General features: G+C 43.1%; 1 protein-coding gene across 1 annotated transcript in view; it reads left to right on the plus strand.

The window, feature by feature from the left end:
* The window catches only part of LOC126251560 (iduronate 2-sulfatase), a 148,672-nt gene that overhangs the window by 43,216 nt on the left and 84,318 nt on the right, over positions 1-21,138 (plus strand). The window contains exon 4 of the mRNA XM_049952077.1: positions 3,760-3,909. Within this exon, the coding sequence (XP_049808034.1) occupies positions 3,760-3,909 (150 nt within the window). The remainder of the gene's footprint in view (positions 1-3,759; positions 3,910-21,138) is intronic.

The following is a 21,138-nucleotide window of genomic DNA, read 5'->3' on the forward strand; positions in this document are numbered from 1 at the left end:
AAAGTTGTACTCTAAGCATCTAATTTATCATTTAAAGTTGTACTCTGAGCATGTAATTTAGCATTTCACTGCAGACTCTGAGCATTTAAAGCTTCATTTAATTGAGCATTTACTGAGTCAAACTTAAGATTCTGAGCTTTGATTAGATTTACTAACTCAGACCAGTCAGGCCCTTCTTTAGTAATTCTCATAGCCATGGCTGGTTCTGATGTCTCTCTAACTTGTATACTGTCCATACTTCTATAGGCTTTGGCTCTTGTGAGCATTTAATAGTAATTTCAGTTATACCAATTACACAGTAAAAGTTCACCCCCACAGTATTTTGTAACACTTCTTACTAGAGTAATAAAGTTTTTATTTCACGCTCACCCAGCGTAGAATTCTCGCTGCGTAGGTGGGCAGATGTGGCGGCAGGTCATCACAGGTGAACAGAAGCTGGTGCTGGCGGCGTTGGATGCAGGCTGGTTTCCCCATTTGCGTCCGCACAATGCATGTGAGAGCTGTATTCTCCCAACACCAGATCTTCTTAGTCGAATTGTTCTTGGCATATCTCTTCTTAGTCCAATATGTCAAGATCTTCTCTCTGGTCTTTTAACGCTATGACTTCCTTACGTCTTTCCCTTATTATTCCCTCGTATTGTTATTCTCAGTTACTACGGCAACACATAATATCTTCTTATCTCATTTTCGCCTCAAAATTCCTGTTTCCTTCTGTCCTTTCACACAGGTTGCCAGTTTCAAACGCTTTGGATGACTTAAAGTGGTGAACTATGTGTGTAAACTACCACTTCTTCAATGATACGGCTTACTTGAGATTGTCAGCTGACTTTCCTTGCTGGTTAGCTTGATGCTGCAACCTCCTTTTCTCTTCTGCTCTGAAGTGTATTTGCTAGGAACTGGAATTTCTCAATACTCTTTCTACTTATAAAAATATGTAGACATATGCAGTTTCTTTTGCTTCACTTAACGATTTATATTTAAACTTCAAACTTTTACAAATCTCATTCTCCACATAAACAAACACTGTCAAGTAAGTCTCCTCGCATATCCAAAGGTTAGAAACAAAGTTCGTTTACACACAAGAGAAAGTTGGCTTAAAAAACCAAGTCCATTCTCATCATGAATCTGAATACATGTCTTTTCCTCTCCATGTCCAAGATGAGCATTAATTAACAATATTTCAACTGTTCTTCTTTTTTTTCTCTATAATAGTCAAAGTTATAAAACAGCACGGAATAGCACAGAAGTTCCTTGAGTCTGCCATGTTCTTTCATTAAATGTCCATGGCGCGACTGGCAAACACTTGTCGGTGCCATTCCACCACTGTGTCTACAGTCCTCTTACTACACACTTCGGACCTGCACACACAGACAGGCGACGTGCAGTAGGTAGGCTCTCTCACACTTATATTTAAAATATCATGTGTTTGAGACGGTAGAAGGCAGAATGGTTCTAGAATTTATGCGGAAATTCTTGAAACACTACAATCTGTTGTGTTTTCTAAGAGTTCTGCCAATAAAATACTGTCTTTGGTTTACTTTTCCCACAACATTATCTATGTGATCATTGCAGTTTAAGTTATTCATATTTGTAATACGTAAGTATTTAGTTGAGTTAACAGTCTTTAGTTTTGTCTGATTTATTGTTTAATCAAAATTTAGTGGATTCCTTTTGTATTCCTGTGGAAGACTTAACACTTTTAATTGTTTAGGGTCAACTGGCACTTTTTGCACAATACAGATGTCTTGTCTAAATTGTTTTACAATTTGTTTTGTCATCTGATGTTTTTGCAAGATGGTACATGACAGCATCATCCGCAAATAATGTAAAAGAGCCACTCGGATAGTCTTCTAGATTGTTTATGTAGATCAGGAACAGAAGAGGGCCTATAACGCACCCTTGGGGAATGTCAGATATCATTTCTGTTTTACTTGATGATTTTCCATGAATTCCTATGTGCTACCTTTCTGGCAGAAATCTGTGAATCTAGTCATGCAACTGAGGTGATACTCCATAGGCATGCAATTTGAGTAGAAGTCATTTGTGAGGAATGGTGTTGGAAGCCTTGTGGATATCTAAAAATATTGTATCAATATGATATCCCCTGTCAATAACACTCACTCACCTACAATCAGCAATGCATTTATTTCTATTTCTGATTCATGAAATCAGGTAACCAAGTTGTTCTTGCTTGCATCATGGCAGGTCAAACAAAATATAGTATCTTATATGTCGTTACTGCTCTTAACAAAGGCATGACTGGAGAGGTGCAATACATACTAACTTCATCACCACTCAAAGATAAATACAATGCATACATTAGTCAATCAGTTATGACAATCACAGATCAAAAGATTTGTGAAATGCTTAAGAGCAGTGGAACTTGGATATAGCATGCTATAGTTGCTTCATCGCAAATGGGCACTAGCAGCAAAAGCCGTATATACTGACATCCTGTGTAAAAAATTGTTCTCACATTTCCCAGCAGATGTATAGAAAATTTTGATTCTGTGTACCTGGGACTCGGATGCACTGACACGTACCACAAATTGCTTAGTCAGACTGTCTCTCCACAAGCACTGCAGCAATGTCCACAAAAACAGACATCCATAAGATACTTCAAAACCAGGTGGTTGGAATTGTATAAATTGCAGCACTACAGGCAAAATGAGTCAGCCAAACAACACAACAAGCAGAAATAGTAATTTACTAAGGAAATTAAATGCTTTTCAGTAGCATAAAAATTTCGTTGCAGAAGTTGATAATGTCACTTGCATTGTGATGTGGAAAAAGTGAAACATGGCTCAGGATCAGTTGTAACAGCAGAAGCTTCTCAATTTCATAATCATCAATTATTTTTAATGGAACATGCAATAAAATTGCAGTTTTTGATAGACATGGAACCTGCAAATCTGTATACCCATGGAACCATCTTCCATGACCTAGTGAAGAAAATTGTAACAAAGAATACAAAAGGGGACAAACTTGTTGACGTTGAATATATACAAACAAGAGCACCACAAAACAACGAGGGGCATTCAGTAAGTAATGAAACACTGCTTTTTTTTTGCCCCCAGAAAGCAGGTTGGTTTTATTCAGGATTCCAATACACCACAATATTCCCAACTCAGTTGCTATAAGACCTCACTTTTTAACATAATGTCCATTCAGTGTGAGGTCTTACGCCACCTTACTGGAAGGGCCTATATGCCTGCAAGGTACCACTCTGTTCATTCTTATGCCAACTAAATGTAGTCAAGTAAATAAGAGCAAAAGCTGCTACTCTGAAAAAAGCTGTTACCTCTTCAGTTACTCTACACAGTTATTCAGATAATTTGTAGAATGAGTGACTAATAAGATCTTTTTTATTATTTTGAATTGAACTGTTATGGATTCCCAATTTCTAGCTTCATCTTAGAAAGGATCTTGTTGAATATGTTCTCTCTGTAATTTATAATTACAAATTTCATAAAATGAATTGTTAATAATACACCTATTATTTTATTTTAAATCTGGAAGAATTTAAATTTGTCTTGTCTCTGCAGTTTAGTTCTTAACAAATATTACATCAGAGTATGAAATTACATTGTATTCTCTTCCCCATGAGGTTATGTATAAGATGTATGATTGATTTACATGTAATTACCATATAGCATTTATTGACCATAAAACATTCATTGTTTCATTTAGTTGCTTATTTATGTATGTATTTTGTGAATTATCATCAGTGATTTTACATGTTCAATTCTTCTGTTCTAGGTTATCATCCACTAGCATCTATAAAAGTTCCTGTAAATCACATGAGAACACCTACACTACCAACAGTAGCATGGAATCCATGGACAGATATTAGAAGGAGGGATGACATAGCATCTCTTAACATTTCTTTCCCCTTTGGACCAATGCCAGGTACAACTTTATTCCCAGAGGTTTTTATTCTGTAAAATGTAACAAAGAGGTACACTTATTTCTCTGACAGAATATAAACTATTTATACACATACATCACTCTGGAATGTCCCACAATTCTTCACTTGAAAAGGGTTATGTGGAATGAATTTTAATGAAGTAAATGCTATCAATAAATCTACCACTTGCAAAAGTGACAGTGTCTGGCTATACACTAGAGTAAGCTCTTGTGTCAACTTGAAGTCATAAACATCTGACTTCTTATAACAAGTTATTTTAGAAGAAGCAAGCTACATGCAAATCACTTGAGAGGTATTTTATATGCATTTTTTATCTAAGCATATGAACCACCATACTCAGTTCCAGATTTTTATACAACATGGTAACCTACAGAAAGGTAAAAGGACAAATCTATATTTATATCTACATATACAGGGCGTTTCAAAAAGAAAGAGCAGATTTCAAACATTTATTTCTCAAAAACTACAAATGATAGAAACACAATTCAAACGTTTCTTGTCAGAGAAAGGTTCAAAGTTTTTCAATGGTCCGCGCAGAAGTTCCATGCAAATCCGCAGTGGCGCTGGCGTTTGTTTGTAGGAAAATGGCGACGACACCACAGGAACGATCATTTTGTGTGCTGCAATTTGCAAAGTTAGAGTCTGGGAGTCACTGTAAAACAATGGCAAAGGGTACATTGTACCAGTATTATCCATTTACTCTCCTGTTCTGTTCAAGTATTTAGGGAAAAATGGCTGTCTATATGACTCTGTATGTGAGGTAATCTCAATTATATTAATTGTCCCTTCACGAGATACAAGATGGTGCACAGTTTTCTTTGAATACAGATTATCTAAGTTTATCAAAAAGGGTTTCACTAAAACTATGTTGTCTTTCTTCCAGTTACTCCCATCTAAGTTTCCCAGGCACATCTATTAAAGTTTTGTATGGGCTGTACCAATCTGTTAAAATCCTAGTAGCACACTGCTGAATATGTTCATTCAATGTGTGTTGTCATGACTATTTGATAAGGTCTCCAAATACTTGAACAATACTGTAGAATTAGTCACACTAATTCCCTGTATATGACTTCCTATACAGATGCATTCAACTTTTTCCAGAACCCGTCCAACAAATTTGTCTGTTCGCCTACCCTAATACTGATTTCACGTGATTATCTGGTATTTGTGCACTAATATTTATGTGTAAACTTACTTAGTAGTAATGAATACCAATGAGTAATTCTGTTTGACTGTTGTTAAAGTCTACAGTGAAGTAACACAGAAGTCACAAAATTGTCTGTAATTGCATGACATCAGTGCAATTTTTTAATCTCCTGTTGGAGTTATTTATTTGCCCTTAGATCACTGCCATATAATCATATTATATAACTCAGCTTGCTGTCTAGGAAAGCCACTGTGCATCCTACATGTCCAGTCCATGAAGGCACTTGTCACAGTAGCTTAGGCTAGCTGAACTGATACAAATCGCATGTCTATGACTGGCACTGACAGCTTTCTAATCACTACTAACTTAGAGTATCTTTCTTAGCTAACTCATCATTCCTCTGAATAACTCATCATCATCAGTGTTTTGCCAAAAGGCAGTTTTTTACATGGCATTAATCCAGACTGACTGGTCTTCTGCCATCCTCTTTAGGTCTGCATAATTTCCTCTTCCCTTTATGTCATCTATCATCTTGTGTCTCCTTCCCCCACAAACCAATTCTTCCAAAGTGTCTGCTAGCAAGCACTCCTTTCTCAATGAATGTGCCAACCAGTTCTTTTTCCTTTCTCTTACAACCTTCAGCAGACATCTTGTCTCACCAACCCTTTCCAATACTCTTTCATTACTCACTCTTTCCATCCAGCTTATTCTCTCCATTTTCCTCCACATCCAACATCTCAAATGCTTCTAACCTTCTTTCATCCTCTCGTCTCATCATCCATGTTTCTGCCCCATATAGTACCACACTCCAGACAAAACATTTGCCAAGCCTTTTCCTTAGTCCTTTATCTAATTTGCCACATAAGAGGCTCCTCTTTCTGTCGAATTCCTCCTTCGCTATGGTAATTCGAATTTTCACCTCCTGGTGACATCTCAAGTCTTCAGTTATTGTGCTTCCAAGATATTTAAATGCACTTACTTGGCTAATCGTAGATTGTCCTATTTTAATATTGGACAGTCTACGTCTTGTACTGATGACCATACTCTTTGTTTTTGCTGTGTTTATTTGCATCCCATATTCCACACAAGGTTCATTCAGATCTTTCAGCATGTTATTCACTGTCCGCTCACTTTCTGCCACTAATACCATGTCATCAGCAAATCTTATACATTCTATTCTCTTTCCAACAATACATATTCCTCTTTTCCCATCTGAGTCTTTTGCAATAATCTCTTCAAGGTAAATGTTAAACGACAGTGGGGAATGGCAACAACCTTGTCTAACACCTCGTCCAATGCTACCTCCTTCTGACATTTCATTTCCAATCCTTATCCTTACTTTCTGGTATAAATATAGATTCTGTATCAGTTGTCTCTCTTTCCAGTCTACTCCTTTCCTCCTCAAAATATCCATCAGCTTGTTCCACTGAACTCTGTCAATAGCCTTTTCTAAATCTATAAAAACAGCAAAGATTTCTCTACCTTTTTCCATATATCTTTCCCCTATAGTTCTTAACAGGCCAATAGCATCTCTTGTGCCTTTCCTCTTCTAAATCCGAACTGCTCCTCTAAAATCTCTCTATCCAGCTTGCCATATAGCCTTCTATTCAACACTCTCAGCAAGACTTTAGCTGCATGAAAAATTAGACTGATGGTCTGGTGCTCCTCACATTTTTTAGTGTTTCTCTTTTTCTCTATTGGTATCATAACTGTTGCAAGGAAATCCTCAGGCCATTCCCCTTTGTCATATATCTCATTACAGAGGTAGACAATTTCTTTTCTTGCCTTGTTTCCCAGACTCTTCAACAGTTCTGCTGGCAAATCATCAATTCCACATGCCTTCCTATTCTTCATCTCCTTGAGCGCCTTTTCTACTTCTACTTCTGCTTCCAAGATGGTAAATCCCTTTCCATCTTCCGGCACATATTGCTCCTCTTCAACCTTAATTTCGCTTTGCATTTCAACTCCCTTATACAGACAGTCAATATATTCATGCCATCTGTTCAAAACCTCCTGTGGTTCTTCTGCTAGATGGCATGAATGGAGAGCATGCCGTCTGCTCTTTCTATTTCCGTGTTAATCCTCTTTCTTTTACATTCAAAAACTATCTCACTAGCCAGTGTATACATCATTTCATAATTTCCCTCTTTCTCCATTTTCTCTATTTTGTCGCATTTCTGTTTCATCCATTTTTCTCTTGTTTCTTCAGTTTCTCTTCTTAATTCATTATTCAGTTTCCTGTACCTCTTTTTGCCTTCTTCAGTTTCTACACTTTTCCACTTTCTCCATTCTTCCATCTTTTTCAACATGTTTTCTGTTATCCATTCTTTCCTGGTGCTTTGGAATACTCTAATTCCTAGTACTTCTTTGACAGAGTCCATGAGTCCTTCCCTTATTTTTATCCATTTGTCATTAACACTTTCATCAACACTATGTCTTTGCCATTTTTCCATAAATCGGTTCTCCAAATCTGATGTCTTTCCTACCTCTTTGAGTCTTTCTATGTTTAGTCTTTCCTTTGTTTTACCTCTCCAGACTTTTTTCAACTTCACTTGTATTTCTCCCATTACTAGGTTGTGGTCTGAATTTATATCCGCTCCTGGATAAACTTTAGCATTCTTCAAACAGTTCCTAAACCTTTTTGTATCAGGATGTAGTCCAACTCATATATTTCCCTATTCAAATTTGATATCCATGTGTAACGTCTCCTTTTGTGGTGTTCAAATAATGTGTTACCCACTGCTAATGAATTTTCTTTACAGAAACTAATTAGTCATTCACCTCTCTCATTTCTTATTCGTAATCCAAATTTTCCTACTGCATCTTCATCTCTTCCTTCACCCACCACTACATTCCAGTCCCCCATGATGATAACGCAGGCATTTCTATTTTCTTTCTCAGTGAGTTCTTGTATTTTCCCATGATATTCATCCACTTCCTCATCTCTATGCTGGCTGGTTGGCATATATACCTGTATTAATACCAAATCTTTTGAACTACCCTTCAGTCGTATCACCATCAGTCTTCCATCAATATATTGTACCTTCATTACCTTATGTTTCAACATTTGCTCTATCAATATTCCTACTCTGTTTTCACCACTCTTGATTTCCCCTGAGTAAGAGAGCTTGTAATCTCCACTTTCTATCTCCCCATTCTCTCCCCATCTCACTTCACACAAACTGAGGGCATCTAATCTGTTCCTTTTCATCTCCTGTTATGCATTCTCTAGCTTTCCTGCTTGCAGTAGTGTCTTCACATTCCATGTTCCAATTCGTATCTTTCCTCCCTTCACTGCCCCTTTTTTCCTTTCAAATATGTCTACTCTCAATGTGTTCACCTTCCCCCCCCCCCCCCCCCCCCCCCCTGCGGGTTTGGGGGTAAGAATAGGCCCGCGGTATTCCTGCCTGTCGTAAGAGACGACTAAAAGGAGTCTCAAACGTTTTGGCCTTCTGTGATGGTCCCCTCTTGGGTTTGACCTCCTTTTTTCCAAATTTCCGTTGTTAGTGCGTGCCATTTGGGGAAGGACGCCTTACATGGTGTTTTTCTATTGGTCCATCATGCACCACCATCTTGCATGTTACCTATTGTTGTGTGGGGGGGATTACACCCAACATCTTCTGGGTTGTCTCCTTCTCGTCTTGTGCGCAATCCTCTTCTTAGCGCCCACGACACCTAAAATCCAGCATGGTAGCCAGTCCGTTGTGGTGGGGTTGTCATGTACCCTCTTGGTGGTAGCCCCCTGACCACGCAGGGATCGTACTACAGATGCAAGAGCTGTTTCCTCCCCATGCATGCCAAGGAGTATGTGCCCATCTTGTCTGGGGCATGGGGACTCCGGGCAACGGGATATCGGCCAGGTACCCGTTGCTTTGGCTGGGTGGCGCCCTTGGGGAGAGCCCTCGTTCGGAGTAGGTGGCATCTGGGCAGATGTGGCGCAATGAAGTGCAATAAATCACACCAAGCTGGTGGTCGCACGGCCACCAGCGTCTCTAAGCGAGGCAGAGTTGAGTTTGATGCTGCGCAATATGACCCTCAGTCGTTCCCCTCGTTGGCTGCGCCATGGGAGGGATGCCGATCTAGTGCCAAGTGGGAGCCTTACGTACCGCAATACCTTGTCTGCAGCAGGACTGATGGTGACTCCTTTCTTACGACGAAGCCTCTGTTTTTTGTGGAACACCTGGAGGATAAGTTTGGGGAAGTGGCGGGGTTGTCTAAAATGAGGAATGGGTCCATCCTCCTCAAGACGTCCTCCCCAGCCCAGTCACGAGCGTTGCTCTTGTGTGATAAGCTGGGTGACGTCCCTGTTACCGTCACTCCCCACAGTAGCTTAAATATGGTCCAGGGGATTATTTACCATCGTGACCTCTTGTTACAATCCGATGACGAGCTGAGAGCCGACTTGGAACGACGTGGTGTACATTTTGTCCGTCGTGTACATAGAGGACCCAAGACTAACAGGGTGGCCACCGGTGCCTTTATCTTGGCCTTCGAGGGTGATGTCTTGCCCGAGAAGGTCAAGGTAATGGTTTACCGTTGTGACGTCAAGCCATACGTCCCTCCCCCGATGTGGTGCTTCCAGTGCTGGAAGTTTGGGCACATGCCCTCCCGTTGCCCATCCAGCGCCACATGTCGAGATTGCGGACGCACCTCTCATCCCGATTCTCCATGTGCGCCTCCGCCTGTATGTGTCAACTGTGGGGAGCAGCACTCTTCATGCTCGCTGGATTGCCCCGTTCTTCATAAGGAGTGGAAGATAATGGAATTTAAGACCCTGGACCGGCTTACTTATCGAGAGGCAAAACTGAAATATGAAAGGTTGTATCCTGCTTCCATTCGAAAATCTTATGCTGCAGCCACGTTATCGTCGCCCACGCGAGCGACGGTTGTCGCCTCATCTGTGCCGCCTTCAGTGGGCGCTCGGGGCCGTGCATCTCTGTCTGCCCCCCTCGTGTCTGGGGGCAAGCCTTCCTCTGTTGCCCCCTTAGCAGTTGGGGGCAAACCCTCTTCTGTCACTCCCCCCACGCTTACTTCGGGAGTGACATCTCCTCCAACACCAGGGGGCTCGATCCCTCCCCCTCCTTCTCCGCCGGCGTTGCCTCTGCCGGTTCCTCTCTCACGGAAGGGGTCCCTCGGGCCTCTCCCTTCCTCCGTTTCTTCTCCTACCCAGCCGGATGTCAGCCAGTGGCTGAATGTTCCGCCACCTGCTGGTCGTAGGGCTTCTGCGTCGTCGTCAGCCTCCGACGCTCCTTCAGAGAAGCTCTCCCAGCCCTCTCACCCTAAGGGCCGACGTGAGAAGAAGGAATGGAATGTTTCCAAGAAGAAGGACGTTCCGGCGGTTTCAATACCGCCTGCTGTACATAGTCCTGGCTCCGGGGATGAGGTGGAGATCCTCGCCTCTGCCGCAGATCTCGCTCTCACGGAACCCTCGGGGGCCTTTCCTATGGACACAGCTGACTCTCCCCCGGTGGCGGCAGTTGGCTCTGAGGCGCCATCTGCCTCTTAGTCGCATTCACGCCCTCCCAGTCCCTTCCTGCTTCCATTCTCCGGTGGAACTGCGGCGGTTATTTCCGCCACCTGCCTGAGCTCCGGATGCTTCTGAGTGTTTCCCCTGCTCTCTGCATTGCTCTGCAGGAAACTTGGTTTCCAGCAATGCGGACCCCCGCCCTTCGCAGTTATCAGGGATACTATAAGAACCGTGCTGCCTGTCAACGAGCGTCAGGTGCAACCATTGAGTCTCCCCCACAGGGTGACATTGACGAGGTGGTCCGTTTCTTAACCACGTCCATCGTTACGGCGGCCGAGGCTGCCATCCCCCGCTCTTCTGGACTCCCTCGGAGGAAGGCTGTACCCTGGTGGTCGCCGGAGATTGCTGAGGCTATTCGCGACCGTTGGCGGGCTCTCAAGCATCATAGGCGGCACCCATCTCTCGAGACCCTCATCGCCTTTAAGAGGCTCCGTGCCTTGGCCCGTCGTCTTATTGCATGGTGTAAGCAGGAGTGCTGGGCGAGGTATGTCTCCTCCTTGGGCTCCCGTGTCTCCCCCTCGCTCGTGTGGTCCCGGATCTGGCGGATTTACGGATACCAGACCCCTATGGGTGTCCCTGGGATCTCCTTGGACGGCGCTGTCTGCACGGACGCTGCCGCCATTGCTGAACACTTTGCTGCGCACTTTGCTAGGAGCTCTGCGACTGCAACTTATCCCCCCACCTTTCGCTCTCTAAAGGAGCGAGCCGAGCAGACGCCGTTATCATTCCACACGCGTCATTCTGAAAAATACAATGCTCCTTTCAGCGAGAGGGAATTCCTCGCTGCCCTCGCCGATTGCCCTGATACAGCACCAGGACCAGACTGCATCCATGCGCAGATGCTGAAGCATCTCTCCAGGGACTGCCAGCGACACATCCTCACCATCTTTAACCACATTTGGAACGAGGGCATGTTCCCGTCGCAATGGCGAGAGGGTCTTATTGTCCCCATCTTGAAGCCCGGTGCGGACCCACTGGCGGTGGACAGCTATCGTCCCATTACCCTCACCAACATTTTGTGCAAATTGCTCGAACGTATGGTGGGGCGGCGTTTGTGTTGGGTCCTTGAGTCGCGCGGTCTCCTCGCTCCATCCCAGGGTGGCTTCTGTCAGGGCCGGTCTGCAGCGGACAATTTGGTGCCGCTGGAATCTGCTATCCGTACGACCTTTGCCCGACGTCAGCATCTTGTTGCTGTCTTTTTTGATCTGCAGAAGGCGTATGACACCACATGGAGGAATCACATCCTTGCTATGTTGCATGAGTGGCGTCTTCGTGGTCCACTCCTGGCTTTTCTTCAATCCTTTTTATTGCGCCGCTCTTTCCGGGTGCAAGTGGGTGCCGCCTCTAGTTCATCTTATATACAGGAAAATGGGGTCCCGCAGGGCTCGGTGTTGAGTGTCTCCTTATTTCTAGTGGCCATTAATGGTCTGGCTGCAGCCGTCGGGTCGTTGGTGTCTCCTTCTTTGTATGCCGACAACTTCTGCATCTCCTTTAGCTCCACGACTACGGGAGTCGCCAAACGCAGGCTGCAAGTAGCCGTTCCCAAGGCAGCATCATGGGCTCTGACTCATGGTTTTCAGTTCTCTGCAGCCAAGACTCAAGTTATGCACTTCTGCAGGCGTCGGAAGGTCCACCCTCATCCTGAACTTTACCTCGACGGCCATCTGCTTGAAGTGGTGGACACTTGCCGCTTCTTAGGACTCGTCTTTGATGCCCGGCTCACATGGGTTCCTCATATTACTCAGCTGAAGCAACAGTGCTGGCGGCACCTCAACGCCCTCCGCTGCCTGAGCCACACATCTTGGGGTGCGGATCGCTGCACGCTGTTGCGATTATACAGAGCCCTTGTGCAGTCCAGGCTTGATTATGGGAGCCTGGCCTATGGGTCTGCATCACCCTCAGTGTTGAAGTTGTTAGATCCCATACACCACTGTGGGGTTCGGCTTGCAACTGGCACTTTTCGTATGAGCCCCGTGGATAGTCTACTGGTGGAGGCCGGGGTTCCCCCGCTGCGGATTCGCCGCCATCGACTGCTCGCTGACTATGCTGCCCACGTGCATTGCTCGCCGGGCCATCCCAATCGTCGCCTGCTTTTCCCTGCCATGGTCCTCCATCTGCCCGAACGGCGACCTAGGTCTGGGCTTTCCATAGCTGTCCGCGTCCAGTCCCTGCTGTCGGAACTGGGTTCATTCCTTCTTCTGCCTCCCTTTCGGGTCTGTGCACCTACACCTCCCTGGTGTTTGCCCCGGCCGACCGTCCGTCTGGACTTCGCACAGGGGCCCAAGGACTCGGTTCCGCCTGTGGCCCTCCGTCGCCGTTTTCTTGCGCTCCTCGCCTCATTTTCGGGCTGTGAGACTGTCTACACTGATGGTTCCCTGGTTGATGGTCACACTGCCTACGCTTTTGCTCACGCTGCCCATGTTGAGCAGCGCTCCTTGCCGGCTGGCTGCAGTATTTTTACTGCAGAGCTGGTGGCCATATTGCGTGCTCTTGAGCATATGCGTTTCTGCTCAGGTACGTCCATCGTCATCTGCAGTGACTCCCTGAGCAGCCTCCAGGCCATCGAACGCTGCTATACCTCTTCTCCTCTGGTGTCTTCTATTCAGGAGTCTGTTTCCGCCATTACCCGTTCTGGTCATTCGGTGGTCTTTGTTTGGACTCCAGGTCACGTTGGCATTCCGGGGAACGAATGTGTTGACAGGCTGGCCAAAGGGGCGATCGACGCCCCAGCTTTGGAGATCGACCTCACGGCTCACGATCAGCAGCTGGTGTTGCGCCGTAAGGTGCTTGGGATGTGGTCTGCTGAGTGGCGTGGCATGACATCCCCGAACAAACTGCGGGCTGTCAAGGAGACGACCGATGTGTGGCGCTCCTCCCTGCGGGCTTCTCGCAGGGACTCAGTCATCCTGTGTCGGCTCCGCATCGGCCATACCTACCTGACGCACGGCCATCTTTTGCGTCAGGAGGATCCCCCCCTGTGTCGGTGTGGGTCGCGGCTGACCGTCGCCCACATTTTTTGGAGTGTCCCCGACTGCGCACCTTCCGGCAATCTTTTAATCTCCCGGGCACTTTGCCTTTGGTTTTATGCGACAATGCCTCCATGGCTGACGACGTTTTAAATTTTATCCGTGGTAGTCCTTTTTATAGTTCCATTTAGGGAGGTCCTGCACCTTTCCCTTTCTGTGTCTCTTGTCCTTGAGTCTCTCATATTTGGTTGCAGATTTTAGTGTGTCGTAAGATGGTTGACTCTTTCCCTTTTTTTGTTCTCGTGGTCAGTCAACCAGTCTCCGGCCATCTTCTTTTCTTCTGTTTCTTTCTGTCTGGTGTTCATCTGTACTCTTCTTGTCTGTAGTGTTCGTTGGCTAATTTGTGTTCTTTCAGTGCCTGGGGGGGAGTCTCCTTCCCCTTGGGGTTTTACCTGCTCCGCGAATTTATGTCTCGCCTGTTTTTGGAATGGGGGACTGATGACCTTAGCTGTTTAGTCCCCCTTAAACATCCCAACAACCACCACCACCACCACTGTTCACCTCCTGGAGATTTGAATGAGGGGAAGTTTTAACTCCGGAATCTTTCACATGGAGAGACATTCCGTGTACTGCTTGGGAATGTAATGTGGTAGTTTCCCATTACTTTCCACATAGGCAGTAAGGTGCCCAGCCTAAAGTCAGCTGCTCACCATGAGTCAGACACTGTCTGTAGCCACCCCTCTGGGGTTCAGTCGCTACTTATACTCTTTTTGTATGCAAAGAGAAAAGGTGCCTCTTCCACCATCTCCACCATACCGAAGTCTATCTTCTCCACCTTTGTTGCAATTGAGGCCTTCACCATATCCCCGGCAAGAGGCCCTCATGAGGTTCTGTCACCCAGGCCAAGTGAACCAAGGTTTTTAATGAGGTGTTACTCCTCCCCGTCCTCCTTTCTCAACTGGGCTTGGGACCAGCTATGGCGGAGTTTGAATAACTCCAAGAGTAGTAATTGCTCATGAAACATGAAGCAAAACTCACCACAGTGAGGACCACACAGAATGATGATCATAACACTAGTGTATGCAACACTGCATGCTGGGCTAATACTGTAATGACCGAAAACAAGTGAGTAATGGATCAATGTAGTACATCATGTTGTAACTTGTATCCAATCTGCTTCAGTTTTCAGCCACCACAGTGAATGTCTTCTTGAACCATACGTAAAATTGTGTTATATGCACATAGTTATATTCAGACACTTATATTACAAGAAATGAAGCTACATAACATATCTGAGTATTGTAATACCCACATAAAAACAACATTTTTGATGTTGTTGTTGTTGTTGTTGTTGTTGTTGTTGTTGTTATTGTTGTTTTGAGGTCATCAGTCCAAAGACTGGTTTGATGTAGCTCTCCGCACTAGTCTGTTCTGTACAGGTGTCATCATCTGCAAGTAACTACTGCAACCTACATCTGTTTGGATCTGTTTACTGTATTCATTTCTTGGTCTGCCTCAACAAACACCTAGAATATTTCAGGAACACTTTCCTCCAACACCATATAAACAGATCCTTGATGCCTCAGAATGTATCCTGTCAACTAGTTCCTTCTTTTAGTTAAATTTTGTTATAACTTTCTTTTCTCCCCAATTCTATTCAGTACCTCCTAATTAATTACGTGATCCACCCATTTAATATTCAACATTCTTCTTTATCACTACAGTTCCAAAGCCTCTATTCTCTTCTTGTCTGAATATTTCTCTAGAAAATGCTTATTAATGGTTAAATTTATATCCAATGTCAACAAATTCCTGTTTTTCAGAATTGCTTTTCTTGCCATAGACAGTCTGCATTTTATATCCTCTCTATTTCAGCCATCATCAGTTAGTTTATTGTCGAAATAGCAGTGTCTCATTTCATAATTTTATCCCTGCAGCAGTGTCTGATTTAATGTGACTACATTCCATTATCCTTGTTTTACTTTGGTTGATAGCTTATAACCTCTTTTCATAACAGTATCCAATCCATTCTCTGCTCTTCCAAGTCCATTGCTGCCTTTGAAAGAATTACAGTGTCACTGACAGATGTTGAAACACTTGCACATTTCCATTAAATGTTACTTTCAGTATATTAAAATATGTAAAGATATGAATATAATAGAGGGAAACATTCCACGTGGGAAAAATATATCTAAAAACAAAGATGATGTGACTTACCGAATGAAAGTGCTGGCAGGTCGATAGACACACAACAAAACACAAACATACACACGAAATTCAAGCTTTTGCAACAAACGGTTGCTTCATCAGGAAAGAGGGAAGGAGAGGGAAAGACGAAAGGATGTGTGTTTTAAGGGAGAGGGTGAGGAGTCATTCCAATCCTGGGAGTGGAAAGACTTACCTTAGGGGGAAAAAAGGACAGGTATACACTCGCACACACACACACACACACACACACACACACACACACACACACACACACACACACACACACACACACACACATATCCATCCGCACATACACAGACACCCTAAGGTAAGTCTTTCCACTCCCGGGATTGGAATGACTCCTTACCCTCTCCCTTAAAACCCACATCCTTTTGTCTTTCCCTCTCCTTCCCTCTTTCCTGATGAAGCAACCGTTTGTTGCAAAAGCTTGAATTTCATGTGTATGTTTGTGTTTGTTTGTGTGTCTATCGACCTGCCAGCACTTTCGTTCGGTAAGTCACATCATCTTTGTTTTTAGATATAAAATATGTAAAGAAATTCACAATGGTACTTATATTGTAACAGTGTCTTTCCAGTAAGTAAATATATAAACTTTATTTTATACTCAATGATATGAATATAAAAGACGGAAACATTCCATGTGGGAAAAAGATATCTAAAAACAAAGATTCTGTAACTTACCAAACGAAAGCGTTGGTACATTGATAGAAACAATAACAAACACAAACACACACACAAATTTCAAGCTTTCGCAACTCACGGTTGCTTCATCAGGAAAGAGGGAAGGAGAGGGAAAGACGAAAGGATGTGGGTTTTAAGGGAGAGGGTAAGGAGTCATTCCAATCCTGGGAGCGGAAAGACTTACCTTGGGGGGAAAAAGGGACAGGTATATATTCGCGCACACACACATATCTATCTGCACATAACAGACACAAGCAGACATATGTAAAGGCAAAGAGTTTGGGTAGAGATGTCAGTCGAGGCAGAAGTACAGAGGCAAAGATGTTATTGAATGACAGGTGAGGTATGAGTGGCAGCAACTTGAAATTAGTGGAGGTTGAGGCCTGGTGGGTAACGGGAAGAGAGGATATATTGAAGGGCAAGTTTCCATCTCCAGAGTTCTGATAGGTTGGTGTCAGTGGGAAGTATCCAGATAACCCGGATGGTGTAACACTGTGCCAAGATGTGCTGGCCGTGCACCAAGGCATGTTTAGCCACAGGGTGATCCTCATTACCAACAAACACTGTCTGCCTGTATCCATTCATGCGAGTGGACAGTTTGTTGCTGGTCATTCCCACATAGAAAGCTTCACAGTGTAGGCAGGTCAGTTGGTAAATCACGTGGGTGCTGTCACACGTGGCTCTGCCTTTGATCGTGTACACCTTCCGGGTTACAGGACTGGAGTAGGTGGTGGTGGGAGGGTGCATGGGACAGGTTTTACACCGGGGGCAGTTACAAGGGTAGGAGCCAGAGAGTAGGGAAGGTAATTTGGGGATTTCATAGGGATGAACCAAGAGGTTACGAAGGTTAGGTGGACCGTGGAAAGACACTCTTGGTGGAGTGGGGAGGATTTCGTGAAGGATGGATCTCATTTCAGGGCAGGATTTGAGGAAGTCGTATCCCTGCTGGAGAGCCACATTCAGAGTCTGATCGAGTCCTGGAAAGTATCCTGTCACAAGTGGGGCACTTTTGGGATTCTTCTGTGGGAGGTTCTGGTTTTGGGTGGATGAGGACGTGGCTCTGGTTATTTGCTTCTGTACCAGGTAGGGAGGGTAGTTGTGGAATGCGAAAGCTGTTTTCAGGTTGTTGGTGTAATGGTTCGTTTACCACGAAGACCTAGGCTGTAGGGAATGGACCGTTTGATATGGAATGGGTGGCAGCTGTCATAATGGAGGTGCTGTTGCTTGTTGGTGCGTTTGATGTGGACGGATGTGTGAAGCTGGCCATTGGACAGATGGAGGTCAACGTCGAGGAAAGTGGCATGGGATTTGGAGTAGGACCAGGTGAATCTGGTGGAACCAAAGGAGTTTAGGTTGGAGAGGAAAATCTGGAGTTCTTCTTCACTGTGAGTCCAGATCATGAAGATGTCATCAATAAATCTGTACCAAACTTTGGGTTGGCAGGCCTCGGTAACCAAGAAGGCTTCCTCTAAGCGACCTATAAATAGGTTGGCATGGATTCTACAAGTTGTTGAAGAGTTCCAGAAGTATGTGGCATAAGATGTTTACTCACAGATCACTAAGTTGCTGAAATTTATGGGACAGTGATTCGTGCATTCACGGCTGGCATCCGGTATATGTTCCAGTGGGTACAGATCAGGGGCATTTGCTAACTAAGAAATCAATGTAACTTCACTATCATACTCATCAAACCACTGCAGCATGATTCTGACCTTGTGTCATGGAGAGTTATTCTGCTGGAAGTTGTCATCGCCATCAGAGAAGTCTTCATTCATGGGGGGACACAGGTGATCCGCAATAATATTCTCAATAATGTTCTCATAGTTCATTGCTGTCATGATGTCTTTGAATTCTGCCATAGGTCCCATAGAAGCCCAACTCAATGTACTCCATAGCATAATTCTGCTCTCACCGGCCTGCATCTGTGGCGGGTACACATTTCAAGCAGCCATTCGCCTGGGTGATGGCATGTAAAAACCCAACCATAACTCTGGTGTAACTAGAAATTCGATTCATTCGACAGGTAACACATTTTTACTGATTCACAGTGAAAACTCAGTGATGCTGTACCTACTGAAATTGTAACTGATGATGTCATTGGGTCAACACAGGAATGCGGAGAGGTCATTTGATGTGGAGCTTAATGTTTGAACAGTGTGCTGTGAAACACTTGTACCTGTACCAGCATTGTACTCTTTTGTCAGATGTGCCACAGATTGGTGCCTATCCTTGATTACACAGAGAGGATCCTCTGACCACTACATTTTGTAATGAAACGTGGACATCCAAACTATACTACTCATTATTTCACCATCCTTCAACCGCTCTCCATAGGTATTCACAACAGTAATACACAAACAGCTGACCAGTTTTGCCGTTTCAGAGATTCTCATTTACAGCTACAAGGCCACAACAATGTGACCATTGTCAAAACTTTCTTGTATCAGTGGATTACCAGGTTTGCAACCCATGTCTTTGCTATAATGACTGCTCATTCATCTATCTTCCACTTACATTCTTTCCTTACTATGTCACATGCCTGAAACACCATCAGGAAGCATTTCACCATCCTTCAACCGCTCTCCATAGGTATTCACAACAGTAATACACAAACAGCTGACCAGTTTTGAGGTTTCAGAGATTCTCATTTACAGCTACAAGGCCACAACAATGTGACCATTGTCAAAACTTTCTTGTATCAGTGGATTACCAGGTTTGCAACCCATGTCTTTGCTATAATGACTGCTCATTCATCTATCTTCCACTTACATTCTTTCCTTACTATGTCACATGCCTGAAACACCATCAGGAAGCATGATCATAATGTTTTGGTTCATCAGTGTATTTTCTTCTACAAGAAAATTAGAGAAATAATCCTTTCAGAAAGCTTAACTTTTAAAGATCGAAAACTTTTGAAAAAATGTATTTTGTGACAACATAAAGCATTTGAAATACCAAGAGGATCATATGATGTTTGTAATTCGCTAAGTGAAAATTACTTGTAGAACTTTTTTTAGAGTATAACTTACATAACATCCTATGTTTACTTTTTGAACTTCATTACTTTTACTTTAAATAATTTATGTTTGATGAAATAAACTGTATGGCTATAGCCAGCAAGGTGAAAGCTAAATCTTGTAGAATGAATTTCCATGTATAAATGTGTAAATACATTTTTTTTTTAATTTGTCAAATAGCATCTTGCAACTAAAATTTTTAACAGAAGTTTAAAAAGTAAACTGGTTATTAATTTCCTATACATTATCATTTTGATCAGATGAAGTAATAGAACAATTAACACCAGAAAAAATTATGTTTGCTTATTGTATGAGGAACTGACTAAAAAAACACTCCAGTTAATTATAGATGGGTAAGCAAAATATTATTGTTGCATAAATTCATTGTAAACATGTATCATGAATTACAAGATGGAAATTGTATCACATAGTTTGAAATAGAAAGTGTTATTGATCTGTTCATATTGCCAATCTGATCTTTATTCTGGTACTCTACAGCTTGAAGTTTTTATTTCTTCTCCCTGAATTTTAATTCCTCTTCCAAATTTATCCTTGTTTCCTTTATCACTTGCTGAATGTACAGATCGAAAAGCATCAGGTGTAGGCTACAACCAACCCTGTCTCACTCCCTTCTCAGTCACTGCTTCCCTTTATCCTTTGACTCTTTAACTGCTGCCTCATTTCTGTGTGAGCTGTATCCAATTTTTCACTACCTGTATTTTATTTGTGCTGCCTTTAGAATTTCAAAGAGTGTATTCCAGCCAACATTCTCAAAAGCTTTCTCTACGCCTACAAATGCTAGAAACATAGGTTTGCCTTTCTTTAACTTAACTTCTAAGGTAACTAATAAGATCAGTAATGTGTTGCATGTTCCTACATTTTTGTGGAACCTAAATTGACCTTGTACAAGGTTGGCTTTACAAATTTTGTAAATAATTCTGTCTGTATTTTGCAACCATGACTAATTAAGGTGATAGTTTGGTAGTATTCACTCTTATCAGTACTTGCTTTCTTTGGAACTGTAATTATTACTTTGTTCTTGAAGAAGGTATTTTGCCTATCTCATATATCTTGCACAGCAGATGGAATAATTTTATCATTGCTGGCTTTTCCAACGATCTCAATAATTCTGGGAATTATGTCTAGTCCAAGTGCTTTGTTATGACTTAGGTCTTTTAATGCTCTGTCAAATTCTCAGTTGATACTGTCAATCATTGTTCCCATCCCATCTCATCTTCATCTGCTCCTCCTTCCCTTTCTATTACACTTCCTTTCCATTTCAAATGTCCTCTGTAGATTCGTAGCACATTGCAGCTTTCCATTCATTGCTTAGAACTTGCTTGTCATCTGAGCTCTTGATATTCATAAAGTTGCTTCTTGTTTCTCCAGAGGTCTCTTTAATCTTTCTATACGTGAAATTTATCTTTCACCTAGTTATACAAGCGTCTATAGACCTGCATTTGCCCTCTAGCCATTACTGCTTAGCCATTTTGCATTTTCTGCCAGTCTCTTTTTATAAGACAACTGTATTCCATTTTTCCTGCTCCATTTGTTGCATTTTTATATCTTCTTCTTTTTTGAATTACATTCAACATCTCCTGTGTTATCCACATGTTTCTACTGGACCTTTTCTTTTTACCTGT

The sequence above is a fragment of the Schistocerca nitens genome, chromosome 4 (genome assembly GCF_023898315.1).
Source record: "Schistocerca nitens isolate TAMUIC-IGC-003100 chromosome 4, iqSchNite1.1, whole genome shotgun sequence".
Lineage (NCBI taxonomy): Eukaryota > Metazoa > Arthropoda > Insecta > Orthoptera > Acrididae > Schistocerca > Schistocerca nitens.